Source organism: Neomonachus schauinslandi, chromosome 4, assembly GCF_002201575.2.
Source record: "Neomonachus schauinslandi chromosome 4, ASM220157v2, whole genome shotgun sequence".
Lineage (NCBI taxonomy): Eukaryota > Metazoa > Chordata > Mammalia > Carnivora > Phocidae > Neomonachus > Neomonachus schauinslandi.
The window spans coordinates 183,222,434-183,242,796 of NC_058406.1; the positions used below are offsets into that span (position 1 = coordinate 183,222,434).

A 20,363-nucleotide genomic window follows, 5' to 3' on the forward strand; every position below is an offset into this window, starting at 1 on the left:
GGAGGAGGGTCAGAGGGAGAAGCAGACTCCCCGCCGAGCAGGGAGCCTGATGCGGGACTCGATCCCGGGACTCCAGGATCACGACCTGAGCCGAAGGCAGTCGCCTAACCTACTGAGCCACCCAGGCGCCCCGTTTTCTTGGTTTTTTTGTTGTTTTTTGTTGTTGTTGTTGTTGTTGTTTTTGAGAGAAAGTGCAAATGGGGAGAGGGGCAGAGGGAGTGAGAGAATCTCAAGCAGACTCCCCGCTGAGTGCAGAGCCTGATGCGGGGCTTGATCCCACAACCCTGAGATCATGAACTAAGCTGAAATCAAGAGTCAGATGCTCGACCAACTGAGCCACCCAGGCGCCCCTGGAAAGGGGAAATTTGGACACAGGACAGGCACACACAAGGGAAGGTGAGGTTTGGAGACACAGGGAGGACACCATGTGAGGATGGAGGCAGAGAGTGCAGGGATGCATCTGCAAACCTAGGATCACCAGACGACCACCGGAAGCCAGGACAGAGGCCTGGAACAACCTGGAACAGACCTGGAAGGGACCGACTCCGCCAGCACCTTGAGCTCAGACTTTTGGACTCCAGGCCTGTGAGACAATGCTGTTCTCTTGTGTAAGCCACCCCGTGTCCAGTACTCTGCTGGGCAGCCCTGGGAAGCCAATACACCCCCAAGTCCTGCCTTTGATTAACAGGGTGCTCTTTCCTGCAGGTCCAGGGACCCCGGACTCCCTGACGTGACACTCTAGGTGCCCACCACACTGTAGCAGGGAATACACAGCCCCCTCCCTTGTGCTTGTCACCCGCAATCTTCGCTTCTCTCTTCCTTTCATTCAGTTAACACTTGACAAGCTACTACGATGAGTCAGGCCCAGTTACAGACACCTGAGTGACATCAGTGAATGCACCAGGCGTCCCTCCTTCCAGGAGCTTACAGCCCACAGTGGGGGTGAGGGGAAGGCAGACACCACCAAAAACATATCAATAGAGTAAGGTAACAGCGTTCACAGGGCTGGGAGAGCCGCTGGGGGACTGCGGTTTGGAGAGAAGCTCAGGGCAGGTGTTTCAGGTTGGATGTCCTGATAGAGAGTCTCTGAGTTGGAGATCTGCATGTTGAGGCATGATCTCAGGAACATCCCCATGGGGGAGTGAGGAAGGTAGGACAGGAGGGTGGGAGAGATGGATGGAGAGATGGAGAGGTAACTGCAACAGGAGATTTGGTCAATCCATGGGGGCGCAGAACCTGGGATGGTCCGTCAGAGATGCCCCTGATCATGGCAAGGAGGACAGGCCTTTGCAGCACTCATCAACCAGTCACTGGATGTCAACACCCCAGAGCAGGGGGAGGGGGTGCACGCAACGCTGGGCAAGGCAGAGACTTCCGACGGAGGTAACCTCCCTGAGGAGGGACCCAGCTGCAGGTGCCCAGGCGCACAGCTAGAGACCCCGGGCAGCAGGTCACAGGAGGGGACTTCCAGCAGTGCTTTGAAAGAGTGAAGGGGAGAACATTCTAGACTACAGAACAGCCAGCACAAAGGCTCTACTGCAGGACCATGTCTGGCACAATCAGGGAGCTACAGAGACACCGCTGTGACGGGCGGGACATGAAGGAGGGAGACTAAGCGTCTGTCGCAGGGACTCTGGCTCGGTTCCCAGCAAACTGAAGAGCACAGGAGCATCACTTTAGAAGGACCGTCGGGCCTCTACATTGTGGGGGACCAGAGATGACCAAGGGTGGCATCAGGGAGACCAGACAGGGAAGACAATCGTACAAATCCAGATGGGACAGATGGTGGCTTGACTGGGGCACTAGCAGTAGGGGTGAGACATGTCTTCTTCTGGATGCATTTGGAAGGAAGAGCCAACAGGATCTCTGGCTGCAGTGGCATGAGGTGGGAGGCAGAGAGAAGTCGAGAATTGCTCTCCGATGTTGATCTCCACAACCAGAAGACGGAGGTGCCATTAACCAAGGTGGGGTGACTGATGAAAGAGGTTCGGGAGGGAGGGTGGAAGAGCGCGTGCTTGGTCTGGGTGTCGCTTGGACAGCAAGATGATAATGAGTCCAGCTCGTGCTGGGCAAGTCTGACGTCTGGAAGAGGCTGATGACATCAGCCAGGAAGCCAGTGACACTGGATGGCATTTAAACCCAGGGGACTGGACAGCCCAGGGAGTGAGCGTCCATAGAGAAGCAATGACAATGTGATTGGTAGAGCCTGTGACACTGAGTGGGGTGCATGTTAATAAAGGGCGGCGTTACTTTGCCTTAACTATCAAGAACCACAGAGTCTTCTACCTGTAGTTTATTCCATGTATTCAGTAACTACAGCTCAGCCAGTGGGCCCTGGGTGCCCCCGGGACCCAAAATCCATTCATCTTCTCTCCTTCTCCTCTCCCTCCCTGCCACCTCTGAACACTTGAGTCTAAAGATTTATCTCTGTTGGAGTGGGGAGAGACAGGAAGAAATCCCACGTCGGCCTCCACGCCTATGCCTAATCCTCACTGCCCTGTTTTCTCAATACCCTGTGCTGGGAGAGTCTTAGGAACCATCCCAGCTGTAAATAAAGCACACTGGTTCCATTTCATTACTGTTTCTTATGGTTCCGCAGCTCACTAAGTCATGGGAAGACAGAGATCAGTGGTGGGATTTGCGCTTTATACAAACATTGGAAATTGCTAATGCATAGGATTTGGAGTGCGGTCAGAAACCTCTTTGTCACACAGCTCAGTAAACGTCTACTGCATCATCACTACCCCGTTCATATAAGTAACCTCACCCAGTAATTATGAATTTAAATAGATGCCTGCCAATCCTCTTTCAAGTGGACACGGATCCTCCTGCTACAATCTTGGCCCTACACGTCCGCCAAATGATGTTCTGATCCAAATCTGATCACTCACCTGCTTACAAGATCCCATACTCAACCCTCCTGCACCAACCCCACAAGAAAAATTTCCAGCTCCTTGGTATGCACTTCTGCCTCCCCCAGGGGCCTCCCAGTACCCTCTCCTACCCCAGCAGCATCAGCTCAAAGAGGGCAGCAGGTGGTGAATGGCCATGCCCCTTGGCTCTACTTGGCTTGATCACACTGAATAGCAAAGCCCAGTTCAGGAGTCCGCTCTCCCCAGTACTTCGGGAGATTTTCCTCTGCAGGGCCAGGTCGCATCTGCATACCAAGCTCTCTGGCTCCATGCTCCCATCACACAAACAAACTATTCTGACAAAGGTGAACCTTGACCGCCTGAGGCCAAATTCAAGACACTCTGGGTCCCCATATCCTTTGATCCGTCTGCAACATGCGACCCTGGGGATGCTCCCTCCTTCAGGCTCTCCCATTTCTTCACTTATGCGATTTCTCCACTCTTTTGGTGCTTCTGACACCTCCTCAACAGCTTTAGCTCAGACACTTTTGCATGTTTCCTCACCTTCAGATGTATTGAAATGGTGATTTTTCTCTTGGAGTCTGCCTTGCCAACAGAATAAAGAACAGTGTTGATCATCCTGGCTTTGCAGACAGATAGCCATGAATTCAAACCCTGGCTCTGCTGTCGGGATAGCCAGGTATATCTCCGGGCCTCAATTTACTCATCTGGAAGATGAAAAGTAATAATACCTAACTCATAGAGCTGTCAGTAGCCCGGGGTGAACTGAGGTCCTAAAGCTCCTGACACATGGTCTGAGCTCATAAGGGGTCACAAGTCACTGAATACCCATGAGCTGATGGATCCCAGCCCAGATTCCTGCCTGTCCTTGGACTCAGCTCCCTTGTGGCCTCCGGACCTGTGGACTCACGTCATCCACCCTGACTGCCCAGTTCCTCTCCCCCCCGCCCCAGCTTCATCTACTAATTCACCCAAGGGAACAGCTGATTTCCACTGCAACCCATCTCTCCCTCTCCACATTACCTAAAAGCCCCAATTCTTCCAATTCCATTTGCTCCAGGACACAGCAAATCCTCACGATGACCAGGGTTAGCACCCCTCCCAGGTTATGGAAGAGACCACCGAACATCACGGCACTTTCCAGGAGGTGCCACGCTTTTCCATTTCAGGGCCTTTGCACATGAGGGTCTCAATGCCCAGGGCTCCCTCCCAGTCTTTATGTGACTAGTGAGCCCCTCTTGCAGGTAACCTGTCCTGATGCCTCCCGGGTGAGGGGAGGGCATCCTTGCTCACGCTCTGCTGTCCCGTTTGGGACGTCACTCTCTTGACTTGCATCTCTAACTCCCACAGTCCGCTGTGAACAATTTGAGTTCATGTCTCTTTCTCCTTGTTCTGCCAGAGTTCCTAGAGCACTGCTGAGGAGAGCCAGAGCCCAATGTCCCCTGGATGAGTACATTAACAAGTTTATAAACGCATAAACAGAGGACCAGGGATGACAGTGATCTGCTTCACCAGGGGGGATATGTATGGGAACTCCATGGGAGGGAAGCCACACATTCCCTCGTGAGGAGGATGACATTAGGGAAAGTTTTAGTGGGTAAGGAAAAGGGGGAGCAAATGCTCATCTGTGAGGGTTCTATTTAGGGGAAGAACTTTTGTCATGGAGTTGTGAATATGTTTGTTTGAGAAAGTACCCCTCCTGCCTGCCCATCATTGGCCGGGAGGATTGAATTCCCAATAGGTCATCCTCTTATTATGTATGGAAGAGATGCAGCGGGTGGCCAGCAGCAAGGAAAGCAAGTCCGAGTCTGATTTGCCCTTGACAGCAGGACTCTACTTCTGCTGTTGGCAGAAGTAGAGTATTTCCGGAAGGAGTCACACGGACCTCACAACATCTGAACACCCAGCCCGGTCCCAAGGAAACAAACATGCCTGGTGGGCTAGAGACAGAATGCCCAGACTCTGGGGTCCAGGCATCCCCGAGAGAACCCCTCCCTCTGGCCACTGGCCAAGCATGCGAACCTGAGCAGCCGCTGAGCCTACCCGAGCCTCTGCTTCCTCTGCAGTGGACGGATAATACTTCTTGTCAAATTATGGGATTATGAGAGGTTATTTGTAACGATACCGAATTTTAAAATTTTCCTCTCCAGGGAAATTCTGGTTGACTCCAGTGGGTTGAGACAGAATTCAAGAGATGGCTTCATCAAATGAAAGGAAAGAGAGTTTTTCAAAGCAAGCCGAGAATTTCACCTTTTGGGGGAACACAGAGTGCGTTGGTGAACACAAAGAGCCGCCTCTTTTTAGGAAGAGCAGGAAAGGGCCAGCCTCCTACTGGGGACACCCCTTTTCCCAAAAGTCCCCAAACAGTAACTTCAGAGACCTGAATGTCAGCGAGTGGGACTGGTGGAGGCATGGAGACCCCAGCATTGGCAGGAGGGGAGATGGTCAGACTTCCGCGGCTCCTAAGAGCTCCTCACACTGAAGGAGTGGAGATCTACTGCCTGATGCCACAAAGCCCCTGAGTCCAAGTTGAATTCCTTGGAGCTCCGGACTGCGCCTTTCGCAGGGGTTCAGGAGGAGAAGGAAGAGAGATCTGGCAGTGAGGACTGTTAGGCTGAAAGTCCTGTCCTTCCTCACTGTGTCAAATGCTCAACCACGGTATTAACCTCCATTAACATTACCAGGGACTTAGAAGCATGAGAAGCAGCAAAATTTAGTCATCTTCAGGGTAACTGGGTTTTGTTATCAAGCGTGAAACATGTCCTAACTTTAAAATAAATGTCATGACAAATTCTAAATAATAAAATGCATTCTAATTTTTTTAAAAAATAAAACAATGTTCAAGAAGAGAGCCCTGGTTAAGTAACTTATGGTTGAACCCTGTAAGGGAATCCTTTGCAGTGATTATACGTGATGTAAAGGAATGCACAGGGTTACAGGAAGTGTTCCCAACAGGAAAAGAGAAAAAATAGAGAACAAACTGGTCTATTACATTTTTGTAAAGGAAAACACTTGTGCATATAAAATAGTGTTTGCTCAGTGAAAGAAAAGGGAGGGAGGGAGGGAAAGAGAGGGAGAGGAAGAGGGGGAGGGAAAGGGAGGGGGGGGGAGGGGGAGGGGGACAGGGGAGGGGAGGGGGAGGGGGGGGAGGGGGCGGGGAGGGAGAGGAAGAGGAGGAGGAAGGGGGATGGGTAGGGAGGGAAAAGAAGAGCTGAAGGGACAGGGAAGGGGAGGGAGGGAGGGGTGGGGAAAAGGAGAGAGATGGTGGGAAGGAATTTTGATTATAAAAGTAATATGTGTATTGTGAAAAATGAGGAAAAGTACAAGATGAAACTGTCACCATGATTCCTTCACCAGGCAACATTATCTTATTTGTGCCTATGTGTGTAATTAAATGTTTAAAATGAGGAAATCTGATGAAATGCATTTTAAAATTGCTTTTGAGCCATGTTGGACAACCAATGGGACCAAACAAGAGCCATTAAGGACCTCGCTCCCTTATGCCTTCTACTCCGGCCCAAGATCTATTCAAAGAACCTTCCAGAAAAGGAACATCTGTGATTTAGTATAGCTCTATTGACTATATTTCACAAGAGTCCCCAAAACAATTATTTCTTTAGAAATGTACTGTGCATTGGAAGGTGCTCAAAGAGTAGACTTACGTGTGCTCACCACACACACACACCCACAGAGCAGCAACTACGGGAGGTGACGGGTGCCTTAACTAACCTTATTGTGATCCTTTCACAATATAAACATAGGCCAAATCAGCACACGTACACCTTAGGCTTACATAACCTTACAGGTCAATGATCTCTCAACAAGGCTGGAAACAAAAAGAAAGGTGGCATTTTTACTTTGGAGATCCCAAGTATGAGGTAAAGAACAGGAAGCAGGATTTCCCCCATTGAGGCCAATCTGAATCGGCATGGCGTCCACTTGGTTTTCCACTGGCAACTTTAAAAAAATTTTTTTTTAAGATTTTATTTATTTGAGAGAGAGAAGGAGAAAGAGAGAGAGAGCATATGAGCATGGGGAGGGGCAGAGAGAGGAGAGAGAGAAGTAGACTCCCTGCTGAGCGAGGAGCTTGATTCGGGGCTGGATGCAGGGCTGCATGCAGGGCTCGATCCCAGGACCCTGAGATCATGACCCAAGCTGAAGTCAGATGCTGAGCCAACTGAACCACCCAGGCGCCCCTAAAATAATTTTAAAACCAAGAGGCCTTTACTTCTTCCTGGGGGATTAGTTGTGGTGACTATTAAATCACCCGCTTAAAACATAGGAAGGAACACCCAATTCAGATTCCGGCCAGATCAGCGGGCCACTTCAGGCCGTCTTGACTAGCCCTGCAAGGTCTGGACCTCAGTTTAACTAGGAGCTTTACAAATATCACCTCATTGGTTTCTAATGTGATCCTGTAAAACCAGTGAAGTAATGGAGACCAGAGGTTAGCATCTTGCCCATGGGCACCTGGCTAATAACAGAAAATACAGAATCCGAATCAAGATCTGTGCCTGCACTCCTTTCCCTCTACCACCTTCGAGACCAGAGGCCTTTCGCTCCCCTGAGAGGCCTTGGCAAGAACCACTTGAGTTCAAAACTAGAAAGGGCCACACTGCCCAGGGGCTCCTGCCTCACCTCTGACTCCCCCTGTGGGTGGCCCTGAGCTCACCAGAAGCATGTTAATCTCTACAGGCCACACTGAGCCCCCTGGAAGGGGCTCTTCTTCACAGACCTGCTGAGCCTGCCTCAGCCAGGGGTTAAGAGGATAAAAGGCTTAAAGCAGCAGGCTCAGCAAGTCACAGATTTAAAGGTAAAAGAAGAAAAAATGGGGCAATTGTTGACAGGAATGTGGATTTGCTAGAAAAATAATCCAGGGTCTCCCAACTACATGAATACTTGAGTAACGATCATAGGAATAATTCTAATAATGCCTTTTTACTGGGAAGGGGAGATCAAATTTTTTATTAAAACAACAATTATGGAATTTTATTCTTAGAGACCGTGGAGCTGACCCACACTCCCTGTGCTAGATGGAACCCTTGACTCTGAGGGATAAAAATCCTGATTCACACTGACTTATACAGGAGTGAAGGGAATCTGTGTGTTTGCACATGTGTAGAGTCATGGGCCTGAAATGGTGCATTAGATCCATGGTTTCTACGCCGTGAAGATCGGACCCACTGGCCATTCATCAGGGCACACACTCTGTCTCTGCAGCAAATGCACCCATCAAGGCCCTGGAGATACTCACCGGCAGGTTCGCACATACCCTGCCCTCCCAGAACCATCTTGGCCTCTCCTTACCCAGGAAAGCTGGACATCCAATGGAGCTTTCAACCCTTTATAATCCCTACTCCCTTTCAAAAATGAGGGAATGAATGAAAAGGATGGTTACTTATTTTAATAAGAAGAAAAGGATTGTTTCTGACAGAACCAGATAAATCAATTAATTGATCTCTGGCAAGCAAAGATAATTGCATTTCTGAGTCTATTAAGGCACATCAGGGCTGGTTAACTCATTTCACAGGGAGCTGGCTGTCGCCGGCCATTAGACTATGATGGGGACATCAAGGCATAAACACAAGATGGCATTTTCTTTCAGAAATCCCTTGACTTACGACTCATCCATTTTCACTCTCATAGAGAAAAGGCAGGTGAGTTTGTTCAAAGGGGATTTCAATCCTAATAGTTCCGTGAGTGTCTGACCTTAGACATCAGATCTGATAATACTGATTGTAGGTCTTTGTGTGGGTAGGACAGAATGTATCTGTAACCATCTGAAACCTTGGGGCAGAGAATCTCCTAAGTGAGATTGTAGAGAAGGCATGTAAGAAAGGCCAGGAGATGAATCACAACGTCAGAGAAAACCTTCGCTCAGAAAGAAAGCCAGTTTGGGGCACCTGGGTGGCTCAGTCATTAAGCATCTGCCTTCGGCTCAGGTCACGATCCCAGAGTCCTGCGATCGAGCCCCGCATCAGGCTCCTTGCTCCGTGGGGAGCCTGCTTCTCCGTCTCCCACCCCCTGCTTGTGTTCCCTCTCTTGCTGTGTCTCTCTCTGTCAAATAAATAAAATCTTTAAAAAAAAAAAAAAAAGGAAAGAAAGCCAGTTTGATGTAAAGCTTTGTCTGAATTAAAATAAACTTGAAAACATTTTCGAGGACAAGTGTTGGCTCCCTTGGGAATGAAGGCTCACACGCTCCTAAGTATAAATGAGATATTAATAAATTGATAACTACAAATATTCACATAGTGGGGGGGGGTTATACTTATATACTTGATACTTGTTCACCTAAGTATTTCCTTATGAGAAAACTGTTGCAAATGAAGTAAGACCTTCCTTTCTGCTTTCCAGCTTCCAGAATCCACACTGGAAAGCTAACACGGAATCTCCATGGGCTCTTGAGTAGGAGGCATCCATGTGCAAAGGGAGGCAAGGTCCAGTCTTCTACTGGGGAAGCAGAGATGCCACAGTCCTGCTAAGAAGGAAGGGACCTGGGTCTATTCTTTTTGGCCGAAGAGGTCTCCAAGCAAAGCCAAGGTTATTCAGCGTCTGGACTCTTCCCTTGGTCCTAACCCCATCATTCTCCACCTGGAACCACCTGGGAAACTTTACTAGTGCTGGTGCCTGGGGCCCACCCTAAAAATTGCTATTTAATTAGCCTAGAGGATAGATTTTTTGGTTCTGCAGATGACTGTAGCACACAGTCTAGGTTGATACTGTCATAGAGACTTCCTGTGCTGTTCTCCCAGACTCAGCTGGAGAACATGGGAACACATGGTTATCTGAGCCTCATGACCAGTGATTCCGACTTGGTCAGTCTGGGACAGGGCCACAAGTCTGCAACTCTAACAGCGGTGTAATGGGGATGCTGTAGCCCACAGGCCACACTCTGAGATGCACTGATGTAAATAGTACGTTAGGAATTAAGAACTGTTTTCTCACTGTTGGTATCATTTAACAAAGATCCATGTGACGCCCATCTGAGTTGCAGGAAGTTCTCAAAGAAGCAGAAAGTTCCACCAGGGCCAATACAAGCTTTTAAGGATCTCCGAGGAGATGCCAGGCTCTGTGCCAGGCCAGACGCAGGCCATATAAAGTCAGGTAAGATCGGGTCCTTAGCCTTAAGAAGCCTCAAGCCAGTTGACGAGAAGACAAAGCCAGACAGGCCATCACCACCATTCCCTTCTGCAGCCCAGCCCTGTCCCCCACCACTGCCGTCTCAGAACGTCTGTGGCACTGACATTAACATCCCTGTAATCACCAGTCTAACAAGAGACAGGCTGCGATAAGTTCTGTGACCCTCCACTCCCCCCTTCTTACTCTCCACTTCCCCATGGCCTTCCGGATGGATTCTGTTTCCTGACCACTGAGCCATTCTGTGGTCCTCCCCTCCCAGGTCCCCTGCACGGCTGGTTCCCACCCACCTTTCAAGCGACAGCTCTGTGTGATCTCCTCCTGGGACACCTTCTCTGACCCTGCCCACAGAGTGGCTTCCCCCTGTTGTTTCTCTTCATAGCATCCCAAGACTGTCTTTGTCACAGAATTTATCCCACATGGTGGTCATTTCCTCTGTGTGTATCTGCCTCCCTCGTTAGCTGGTAAACACTCTGTGGGCAGAGTCTCTCACCTTCATGTTTCTAGAGCCTATTACCACAGCATATGCTTACTTGTGCTTAAAGTAATGACTATGTCAGTGGATGGCGGAATAAAACATATGAGAGACAGGCTTTTAAAAATATGGGAATGAGGGATTCCTATAAACTGGGCTGAATACAGTATATAAATATCAGTAAACCAAGAGTCTGGACAGGAGATTATATTTAAGCTAGAACTTAATAGGGTAGAATCTTCAAGGTAGATATTACAAGGAGGAGGGTCAAGAATGATCTGAGCACAGACAATAAAGTGCAGAAGTTTAAGGTCAAACCATTCAGGTTTTAAACACTAAGCTGGATGAGAGCATGAGCAAGCTGGAGGGTTGTAAAGAGGAAAGCGAGGTGGTCACATCAGTATTAGTAGTAATGACAATTTAGATAGTGTCTACTACATACCAGGCGCCATGTTAGCTGCTCTACATATATTAGCTCATGCAATTAATACCATAAGACTTCTGATTACCCCGTGAGACTGTGTCATCACCATTTTACAGGTGACAAAATGGTGGCTCAGAGTGTTTTAAAGGGACATTTTCATGCTCTCAGAGCCTACAAGGGGCAGAGTGTAGCTTCACATTCAGGTCTGACCCCCAAGCCAGGCTCCCCAGTGTCTCCCTGCCCCTGCCCTTTTTGTCAGGATGAGTCTTGCTGCCAAGCACGGGTTGACAATTCACAATGCCTGTTGACTGGTTTCAGGAGATGCTTTTCCTTGGAGAATTTGCTTCAGTCAATATAGACTTTGGATAAATGCAAGTTGACTGTTTGCTCACAGTAAACATCACCAAAAGGCAATATACGTTCTGGGACTAGAAAAACCATCCACAAATGTAAACGTGCTAGAAGCAAGCAATCCCTGATCAGGGCAGAATCTCATGTAATACTCTCAGTTCTGCATACATGTGGTTCTGACACAACATCTCACAATGAACCAAGAGGGACTGTCTACCTGGCCAGAAAGGGCAATGATGATCTAGAACGTCGGGATGGAGGTACAAGGGGCATGTCTCATTATCTGGAGAAACTGCTGGAATGTGGATGCCCACAGGCAAGTGCAGTCTGAGGAAGGGCACTTGCCTTCCTTTGCAACCCCTATCTCTAATTTCTACCACCCAAGGGCCTTTGGAGCACATCCTCACACCCAAAAATGGGCCAGCCTCCCCAAACGCTGCCTTCTTTTTCTTCAATGACACATGGAAATCCTCCATTTTCTTTCACGTGGGACACACCTCACCCACTAGGCTTGAATCGCAATCACCTCCCCGCAGAGTGTTTGCTGGGTAAAGTAACGACATCTCTCTGTGAGCATGGCTCCTGTGGGGTTCAGAGCGGGAAAATCCTTGGTGATCGAGCAGCATGGACCACACCTGGAAGATGCAGAATCCTGGCTGGTACCACACCTGGCCTGTCCATGGCTCTCTGCAGCCTGGACCCAGAGGACTGGGGACTCTTAACTTCAAGTTATTACTACTGACAGGGCTCTAGAGATCTAAGAACCCACTCCATTCCCCTAAGAGGTCTGACTGCCTTCATCCAAATGATGCCCCAGCCTGTTCATGGCCATGGCTGCTATGAAGCCCACCGCAAGCATATTGATCATAAGATTATGCCCTCATCCACATCAAAGTACTATCACCATGAAGTGCTCGCATGGAAAGCTGGAAGAAATTTGTGAGAACCCTTGTTCCACTAGACCCAAGGTCACCAACTACCAGTGATTTCATACTTACAGTAAAAACATCTTCAAGCATGCAACCCCAGTATACATATATTTATTTATAAATATACCTGCACGACGGCGTACTCCTATGCAATATGCATTGTAAGTATAGAAAAGGATCTTTTAAAAGATGAGATAAGGAATGTAATAATCCATGTTTTAAAAATCAATTCTTTTTTATATTAAAGGAACACATAACCTTTTTGCTGTTATTAAAAATATGCATATTACAGTGATTCGATGTTCTGGTTTTAATTTAGTTTAATGAAATATTAGACTTTGGTGGTGAGCATGGCTACACAAGAAAACTCCCCAAAACACACAGACCTAGAGGATCTTAGGCTGGCTGAGTGGGTCATGGTTTCCACACTCGTCTTGTAAACTCCTTAACCAACTGGACAGGGCCCTTTTCTAGTTCTGGATGTGTCCCTTGAAATGTCCTGCTAATGGTGACGATTTCATACAAGACTTAGTCAGTACCTGAAGGCCCAGAATACCATAGGATAAGGTGTATTATGAACAATTATGGTTACAAATCCATATATCAAATAATTCTTTAAATAAGTTCAAATTTCTCATCCTACTTATTTTTTAATCTGATCAGCTTGTCATTCAATCTCAGTGTGTGTGTGAACAGGCTTGTGCAGGAGAAGACCAGTGTGGTTCTGTCATTTCCTGCTGTTTGCAATACTTTCATTAGTAATATTACCTTCAATTAATAATTGCTTTACAGTATTTGTTTTTAAGGCACTTGCTATTTTATGGCGGTTAGTGTAGTTAAAGGTAGAAAACAATTTACAGATGTGCATAACTGCCCAGTCCAAACTATAGTATTTTGCAACATGAGGGTGATGTCATCAACTCATCTGTGCTGTGGGACACCCTCTTTGATTTGAGGCCAGAGTTACTGAGTAGAACTCACGACTGTGTGCCACATGGACACAAAAGATTTCCAGGGTCAGCCTGGATTCTAATTATTAATGGAGCTTGATTTCTCTCTGATTTTTGATGAGAACAATTATGTTAAGTGGAAGTTTTAGTATTTTCTTCCCACATCCTGATGGGTGTTTTGTGCAGCCCTGGGGAGAAGGCAGCTCACTTTGGAGGTCAGGCTTACATCACAGAAAACAAGCAACTCAGCCCCAGATCCCCCCTCTGCCATGTTAGAGCTGCGGATTGTTCCACCACCCTGATCCCAAAATATCGGGCAAAATAAAGATACTGTCACTCATGCTATGGTTGGTGATGAGGATTTAGAAAATAATCAGTAGAAGTGTCTAACACTCTGATAGACACATGACATTCTCAAACATGAAGAGCAGAATGGGGGGTACCAAAGGGTACATAACCATTCCACGTGGTTATTATTTGCGGTGACCCTGAGAGGGAAGTCTATCCTGAAGACCTATTGAGATCACACATGCACATGGAAAACCTCCTGTTTTGCTCTGTTAACCAAAGGGGCTCTAGGAAGCAGAAACCAAGCCATGACTCAGGAGGCGGGGCCCCAAGCCAGACTCTTCTCACTCTGCCACACAACTTCTGATCAAGTGAGGCGGGGCAGACCGATGGTGATGAGCTTCTGGAGGATGCACAGAGCTTTAGTTCCTCAAAACTCAGCTCCAGAATCCCGACCAGAACCCTTCATGGGCCCGGTCCCTGGAACATAGCTGGCCCCAGGATCACTGCCTGTACCCCACACCACCTGATTCAGGTCATCTACCAAAATGGTCTGGTCACCGAATCACACCTCATGTAACAAGGGGCCATCATATACAAGAGACACTGGAAGCATGACCTTCAGAACGATCCTTTTGAAACTGGAGCCTGACCCGGGTGGCAGATGGTAGAAGTGTGAAATGGTCTCTACTTCTCCGCCCTGAATCCAGACCGTCCTTGCACTTGGCTTTGGCCAGCAGAAGGCCACAGAAACCCCCCTCTGTGAGTCCGAGGCTAGCTAGCAAGACATTGTGTGTGTTTCCACTCCGCTTGGAGGGCTTAGCTGCCGCCTCCCAGCCTAGGGCCCAGTCCTGGAGCAAACCACGGTGAGGGTGGCCAGGCCTGCTCCAGCTCAGCAGAACTGCCCAACTCGAGCCGGGCTCAATCTGCCTGCCCTCAGAATCAGGAGCTAAATGGAAAGCTGCAGTTTTAAGCCACTACGGTTAAGGGTGGTTTGTTATGCAGCAAAAACAAACCAATAGATGGAACCACCTAAAAGCATAAAGTTGACCCAAAATCAAAATGGCTGCCCTGATGCTTTAGCTAAGCTCAACTTTAAAGTAACCTTCTTCCCCTCTTCTGCAAACCTCCCCTCCTCCCTTCTTGGACTTGCCTTTCAGGAACTCGGTACGGTTCTGAAAACGACCCATAACCAACAAGGAGGCTGGCAGCTTATCCACGGTTCCTGGTGGAACCAGCTAGATCCTGTACTTCCCAATAAAATGCCCCAGCCCCTTCCTCTGGGAAGCCTTGCGGTTTTTTGAAGGCCATGGGCAGCCTCCTTTGCCCAGCACCGCAATAAAACTATTGTTCTTCTTCACCCCCAACTCTGTCTTGGAGTTATATTTTGGCTCTGGAGCATGGAGGTCAACTTTCCACAACATGGAAAACCTCCTGTTTTCCTCTGTTAACTTGAGCACATCACAAATTCAGTTTCTATGAACTTAGGTTTCCTTGTCTGTAATCCCGGGAAAGCAGCAGCTGCCACTGGGAGTACACAGAGTCCTGCTGTGGGACTGGATGCTTCACATAACCATTCCACGTGGTTATTATTTGCGGTGACCCTGAGAGGGAAGTCTATCCTGAAGACCTACTGAGATCACACATGCACAATACCAAATTCAGAACACATCCACAAACACCTCAAGCAACTACATTTTAGTTCTGTATTTAAAGAGGACATCACAAATTTTTAGTTCTTGAGAGATCTAGGCACAGGTTTTATGACAAGCAGTTTTTGGGAGATGGGCCCTCCAAATATTGATCATGCAGGCACCTTTTTTCTCAGAGCTACACAAGCAAGCTTCATTTCCGATAAATTTAAAACTGACTGATGTACGTCATGGGAAGAGCAACCCAGAAGAGAGGATGTGGACGGAAGTGCAAGAGGGAGGGGAGAAATGAGCATCCTCAAATCTGTCAATATATGGATGATTTTCAACTGTACTAAACTTTTGGATGCTCCACTTGGCAGGAAAAATAATGAAAATCCTTTCCTCAATTAATCCAGAATGTCCTACAACCTGTCCTTACCACCTCTACCTCCTGCCAGGAGAAACACACACACACACACACACACACACACACACACACACACACACACAGGACCCTTGACCAACGATGGGGTTCAAGGTATCCACCCACACCCACAGAGTCGAAAATCATGTAGGGCTTTGGACTCTCCAAAAACTTAGCTACTACTAGCCACTTCTACTACTTCTGTTGACCAGAAGCCTTACTGATCCCATAAACAGCCAAGTACACATATTTTGTATGCTGAATGTATTATACACTGTATTCTTTCTTACTCTAAAGTAAGCTAGAGGAAAGAAAATGTTATTGAGCAAATCATAAGGAAGAGAAATGACATCCACAGTGCTATGCTGTATTTATAAATCCATGTACAACTGGACCTGCATAGCTCAAACCCATGTTGTTCAAGGGTCAACTGTATACACATATGCGTACACACACCAATAGATATAGTGATGCATACTTACCCTCTCTGAAAGAGATCCACATTATAAAATTTATGTAGCTCTACAGAAAACTCAACCGTTCCTTGTACTTCAGACATGATCTTTTTGGTTCATTACCTGAAAAACAAGAGAGAAATTAACAGCTTGAGAGATCCCATCAGCCAAACACAGAGAGCCTGGGCTTCCACAAGGGGAACCCAATGCACCTCACCCCTGGGAGCATGGTGCATCCACTGGATGTCATCCCTCAGAGGTTCCTTTTACAGGAAAAGACACAGAGACAGAAGACGCACTTAACGTCGTCACTCAGCTCACTCCTGGAAGGACCAGACTTGGACCCAGTTATCCTAATCCTAAAGCAGGGCTATGCCATTCCTTATCTGTCCGTGCTGTGGATGCAACAGCTGCCCAGCCATGAGCATATGGCCAATGGCCAATGGAGCAAGAGTCCCTGGCTCTTCCACTTTCTACCTGTGTGACCCTGAGCAGGTCACTTAACTTCTCCTCTATAACACGAGCCCTGATAATAGCACAAAACTGATAGAGGATGGACAGATTAAACGCATCTACCACACAGAGCACTCTGCACAGTTCCTGACATGCATAATGATTAATAACAGTAATTGAAAATGACTTGATCATTGTTAGTATAAATGCCATCTCGAAAGTGCTAAGGGACTTGGGGTGGCAATTCTGGATGTGCTTTCTACTGAGCCCGGGAAGCCAAGGGAGTGGGTGTCCTTGCCCAGATGTTGAACCCCACTTGACAGGATGCTCATTTTCAAAGTTGGAGGCCTTAGGGCCAATAACAAGAGGGCTGCATGGGGAAGATGGGAGGGAACAAAATTAAAATAGTCCAAGTCTAGGTTGAGAAACGAACCAAGGGGAAGAAAGACTCAAAGCAGGCTGAACTTTCTGAGGATATGAGATTGTCTGGACACCAGTGATTTGGAGGAAGGGAAAGAAACTGACTTTTATGGAGCACCTACTATATTCTTGGTGCTGCATAAAGTATTTTCTGTAAGTTGCCCAGTTTTGTCCAAGAAGAATTTTGTGATAAAAGGTCCTTGCCCCATAATGCAGATGAGGAAAAGGATCAGAGAGGCTCTAATCTGGACCCACTTTCCTCATCTAGAATGCTCTAGTGGTGTGTACTTTGGAAGGGGTCTGCACTTTCTCCAAGCCTCAGTTTGCCACCATGTGTAATGGGGTGATACAAGCTACCTAGGAGGAGTCCCCATAGGACAGGAGGTAATTACTTGCAATGAGCAGGTTCTTGCTGGGTGGCAGTTGGCATGAACTTGGGGAAGGGGAGAATGAGAGAGAGGGAGCACGGAAGCTAAGAGGAGATCCAGTCTCTCCTAGCTGGCACCCAGGTCTCCTTTCAAAGCCCCTCTTCCTTCTGCTCCCCTGATGCCTCAATGACCAGAACACCAGCACTGGGGTTCAGAGCGCAACCTCGCTGTAGCCAGTGGGGCCCTGCTAGGCCAGCTCCCAAGAATAAGAGCACAAGAGATTAATGTGGCCTTAACTCTGCATCTTGGCTCCGGCAAGGGTGCCACGCAGGGAAACATTTCTGAAGATGCAGAATTCCACTGACCAGATTAAAATGCAGCAGATCCCAGAACACAGCCTCTATAAATCCTGCAAGACGGAATTTCAAGCTGACGCGCCCAGAGATGTCTGGCTCACAAAATGTGCTGAAATCCTATCTCCCTAATGGGAGAGCCCTCGAGGTGCACACCTGAGCCGGTCAAGGTCAGAAACCCACCCCTCGGTTTCAACGTCAAGGCACTTCCAGTAAGAGCTGAACTGAGGGTGAGCAAATAAAGCCACTCTGCACCTAATTTCATTATCACGTTAAACACAGGGACGGCTGTCTCTTCCCTAATTCCCTGCCCCGCGCTCAGTCTCAATCCTTGAAATACCGCAGAGCCAGCAAAGCCATCTGACCCCTGCTTGTGGTTTCCAGTGTCAATAATTCCTGACCTTCCCTGGTCCCCGACTCTGGGAGGATGCTACAGAGTAAGGAACAGAGGGAGAGCAAGAACACCACACACTAACATTCCAGCCTACTGCACGCCAAACACTGCTCGGGGGGCTCATACGCATTTCATGCACTGCATAAAACATCTCTGCGGTAGTCCTGGCCCCGGGTCACCCAGGAGACAGCAGCACCTTACAGAAGAACAGCACTGACCCAGGAGCTCCAGGTGCTAGTTTTCCACCTCTGGCCCTTACTGGTAGAATGGCTGGGACAGTGTTTTTCTAGGGAATTAGTATTTAGAAGAAAAAAATACTTAATGCATGGAGAATACCCGGCAAAACATTGTCTTCTCCTGGGAAGATGCACCCTCCTGTCCTATTGCTCAGGACGAATTAGCTAGAGCCTGAAACATGTAAATGCAAACACAGCTTATTGGTGGAAAGCTGCCTGTTCCTTTTTAAGGCCATGTGATTCATTATAACCCAAATACCCAGTTAGACCATGAGGAAAATGAGCTCACATTTAAAATACCAGTTTTACAATATGGAGGTTCCTCAAAAAATTAAAAACAGAAAGACCATATGATCCAGTAATTCCATTGCTGGGTATTCACCCAAAGAAAATGAAAACACTAACTCAAAAAGATATATGCACTCCTATGTTCATTACAGCATTATTTATAATAACCAAGATAGGGAAGCAACTCAAGTGTCCACTGATGGATGAATGGATAAGGAAGGCACGGTATATACTTGCAGCAGAATATTACTCAGCTGTAAAGAAGAATGAAATCTTGCCATTTGCAGCAATATGGATGAAGCTAGCAGATATTACCCTAAGTGAATTAAGTCCAACAGAGTAAGACAACAGATGGTTTCACTTATATGTGGAATCTAAAAACAAATGAATACACAAACAAAAAACCGGAAATATCTCACAAATATAGAGAACAAACTGGTGGTTGTCAGAGGGGACAGGTGAAATAGACAACAGGGATGAAGAGGTACAAACTTCCAGATATAAAATACATAAGTCGCAGGGGTGGATGGTACAGCATAGGAAACACTGTCATGACATGTGGTGACAGATGATGGCCACACTCATCACAGTGAGCACTGAGTCAGGTACAGAATTGTTAAGCCATTCTGCTGCAGACCTGAAGCTAATGTAACATTGTACGTCAACTACACTGCCATAACAAATATACAGAATAAAATAAAATATGCTTTAAAACTCCATTATGGGGCACGTGGGTGGCTCAGTCAGTTGAGTGTCTGACTCTCGGTTTTGGCTCAGGTCATGATCTCAGGGTCATGGGATCAAGGCCTGCATTGGGCTCTGCGCTCAGCACAAAGTCTGCTTCAGATTCTCTTACCCACTCTCTCTTTATCTCTCATTCAAATAAATAAATACAATCTTAAAAAAAAAAAAAACCTCCATATTGGTTTTACTGGTAATTGTACTTGATCCAATCAGCAGAAATTGCAGGAATCTGCAGGAATCTTAACCATTGGCTTGGGTCCCAACTGCCTCCTCTGCCCTCTCTATCTGAGGACTAGGGAGAGCATATTAAGAGGAGTGGTCTACACATGTGGCCCGAGGTCAACAGCCTTAGCATCACTTGTTATGAAAGCAAAGTCTTGGATCCCACCCCAGACCCACAAAACCAGAAACTGTAGGGACAGGATGAGACCCAGGAATCAGTGTCCATGCCCTCCAGGGAATGCTGACGCCAACACTCCTTTGAGAACCACGGGTGTAGAGACTGGAGGTTAGAGTTACCTGGGCCTGAGATCACTAGCTCCCTGGGAGCCGCCTGACCTTGGACCCATTGCTTTGCTGGATCTCTGTTCCTCGGTCGTAAAGGAGTACCGGCCCCATAAGGTAGTTTTCATGATCAACAGAGATAAAGCACAGGAAGTGCCCAATATGAGGTTAGAGCGTATGCACGCAATACAGGCATTTTTAAAAATATAGGCCAGACTTTATTTTTAAAATGTCCCATTAGGCAGGAAGATGCCAGCTCTGTGGGAGAAAGTGCCACACAACAGTTTTCGTAAACATACAAATGGCTCAAAGAGCGGTCACGGCAATAGCCCCGTCGCCCACGTGGTGGAATTCATTGGCTTCTCAAAATACAAAGTGTATGGACTATTAACGGGTACACCGTTAATCATAACAAATAACCCAAACCTTCCACATGCACATGGCAGACACGTGACACACGCTCAGTGCACTCCACACTCACGTTACACTCACACACCCGTGCACACTCAGATACAAACACAGATACACACACATAATACACGCAAGCCAACATGCCACAGTCACCATACACGAGATGCCCATGGCACATACCGCGCCACATGCAACACGCAACACACGTGACCCACGGAACACACACAGGCACCATACCCACCCCACGCACAC

At 47.6% G+C, this 20,363-nt stretch overlaps 1 protein-coding gene across 1 annotated transcript in view; it reads right to left on the reverse strand.

Annotated features, from left to right (window-relative positions):
* FAM135B (family with sequence similarity 135 member B) overlaps nucleotides 1-16,044 on the reverse strand; it is a 179,576-nt gene extending 163,532 nt beyond the window's left edge. The window contains exon 1 of the mRNA XM_021688480.1: nucleotides 15,968-16,044. Coding sequence (XP_021544155.1) covers nucleotides 15,968-16,044 — 77 coding nt within the window. The remainder of the gene's footprint in view (nucleotides 1-15,967) is intronic.
* Between the last annotated feature and the right edge of the window lie 4,319 nt (nucleotides 16,045-20,363).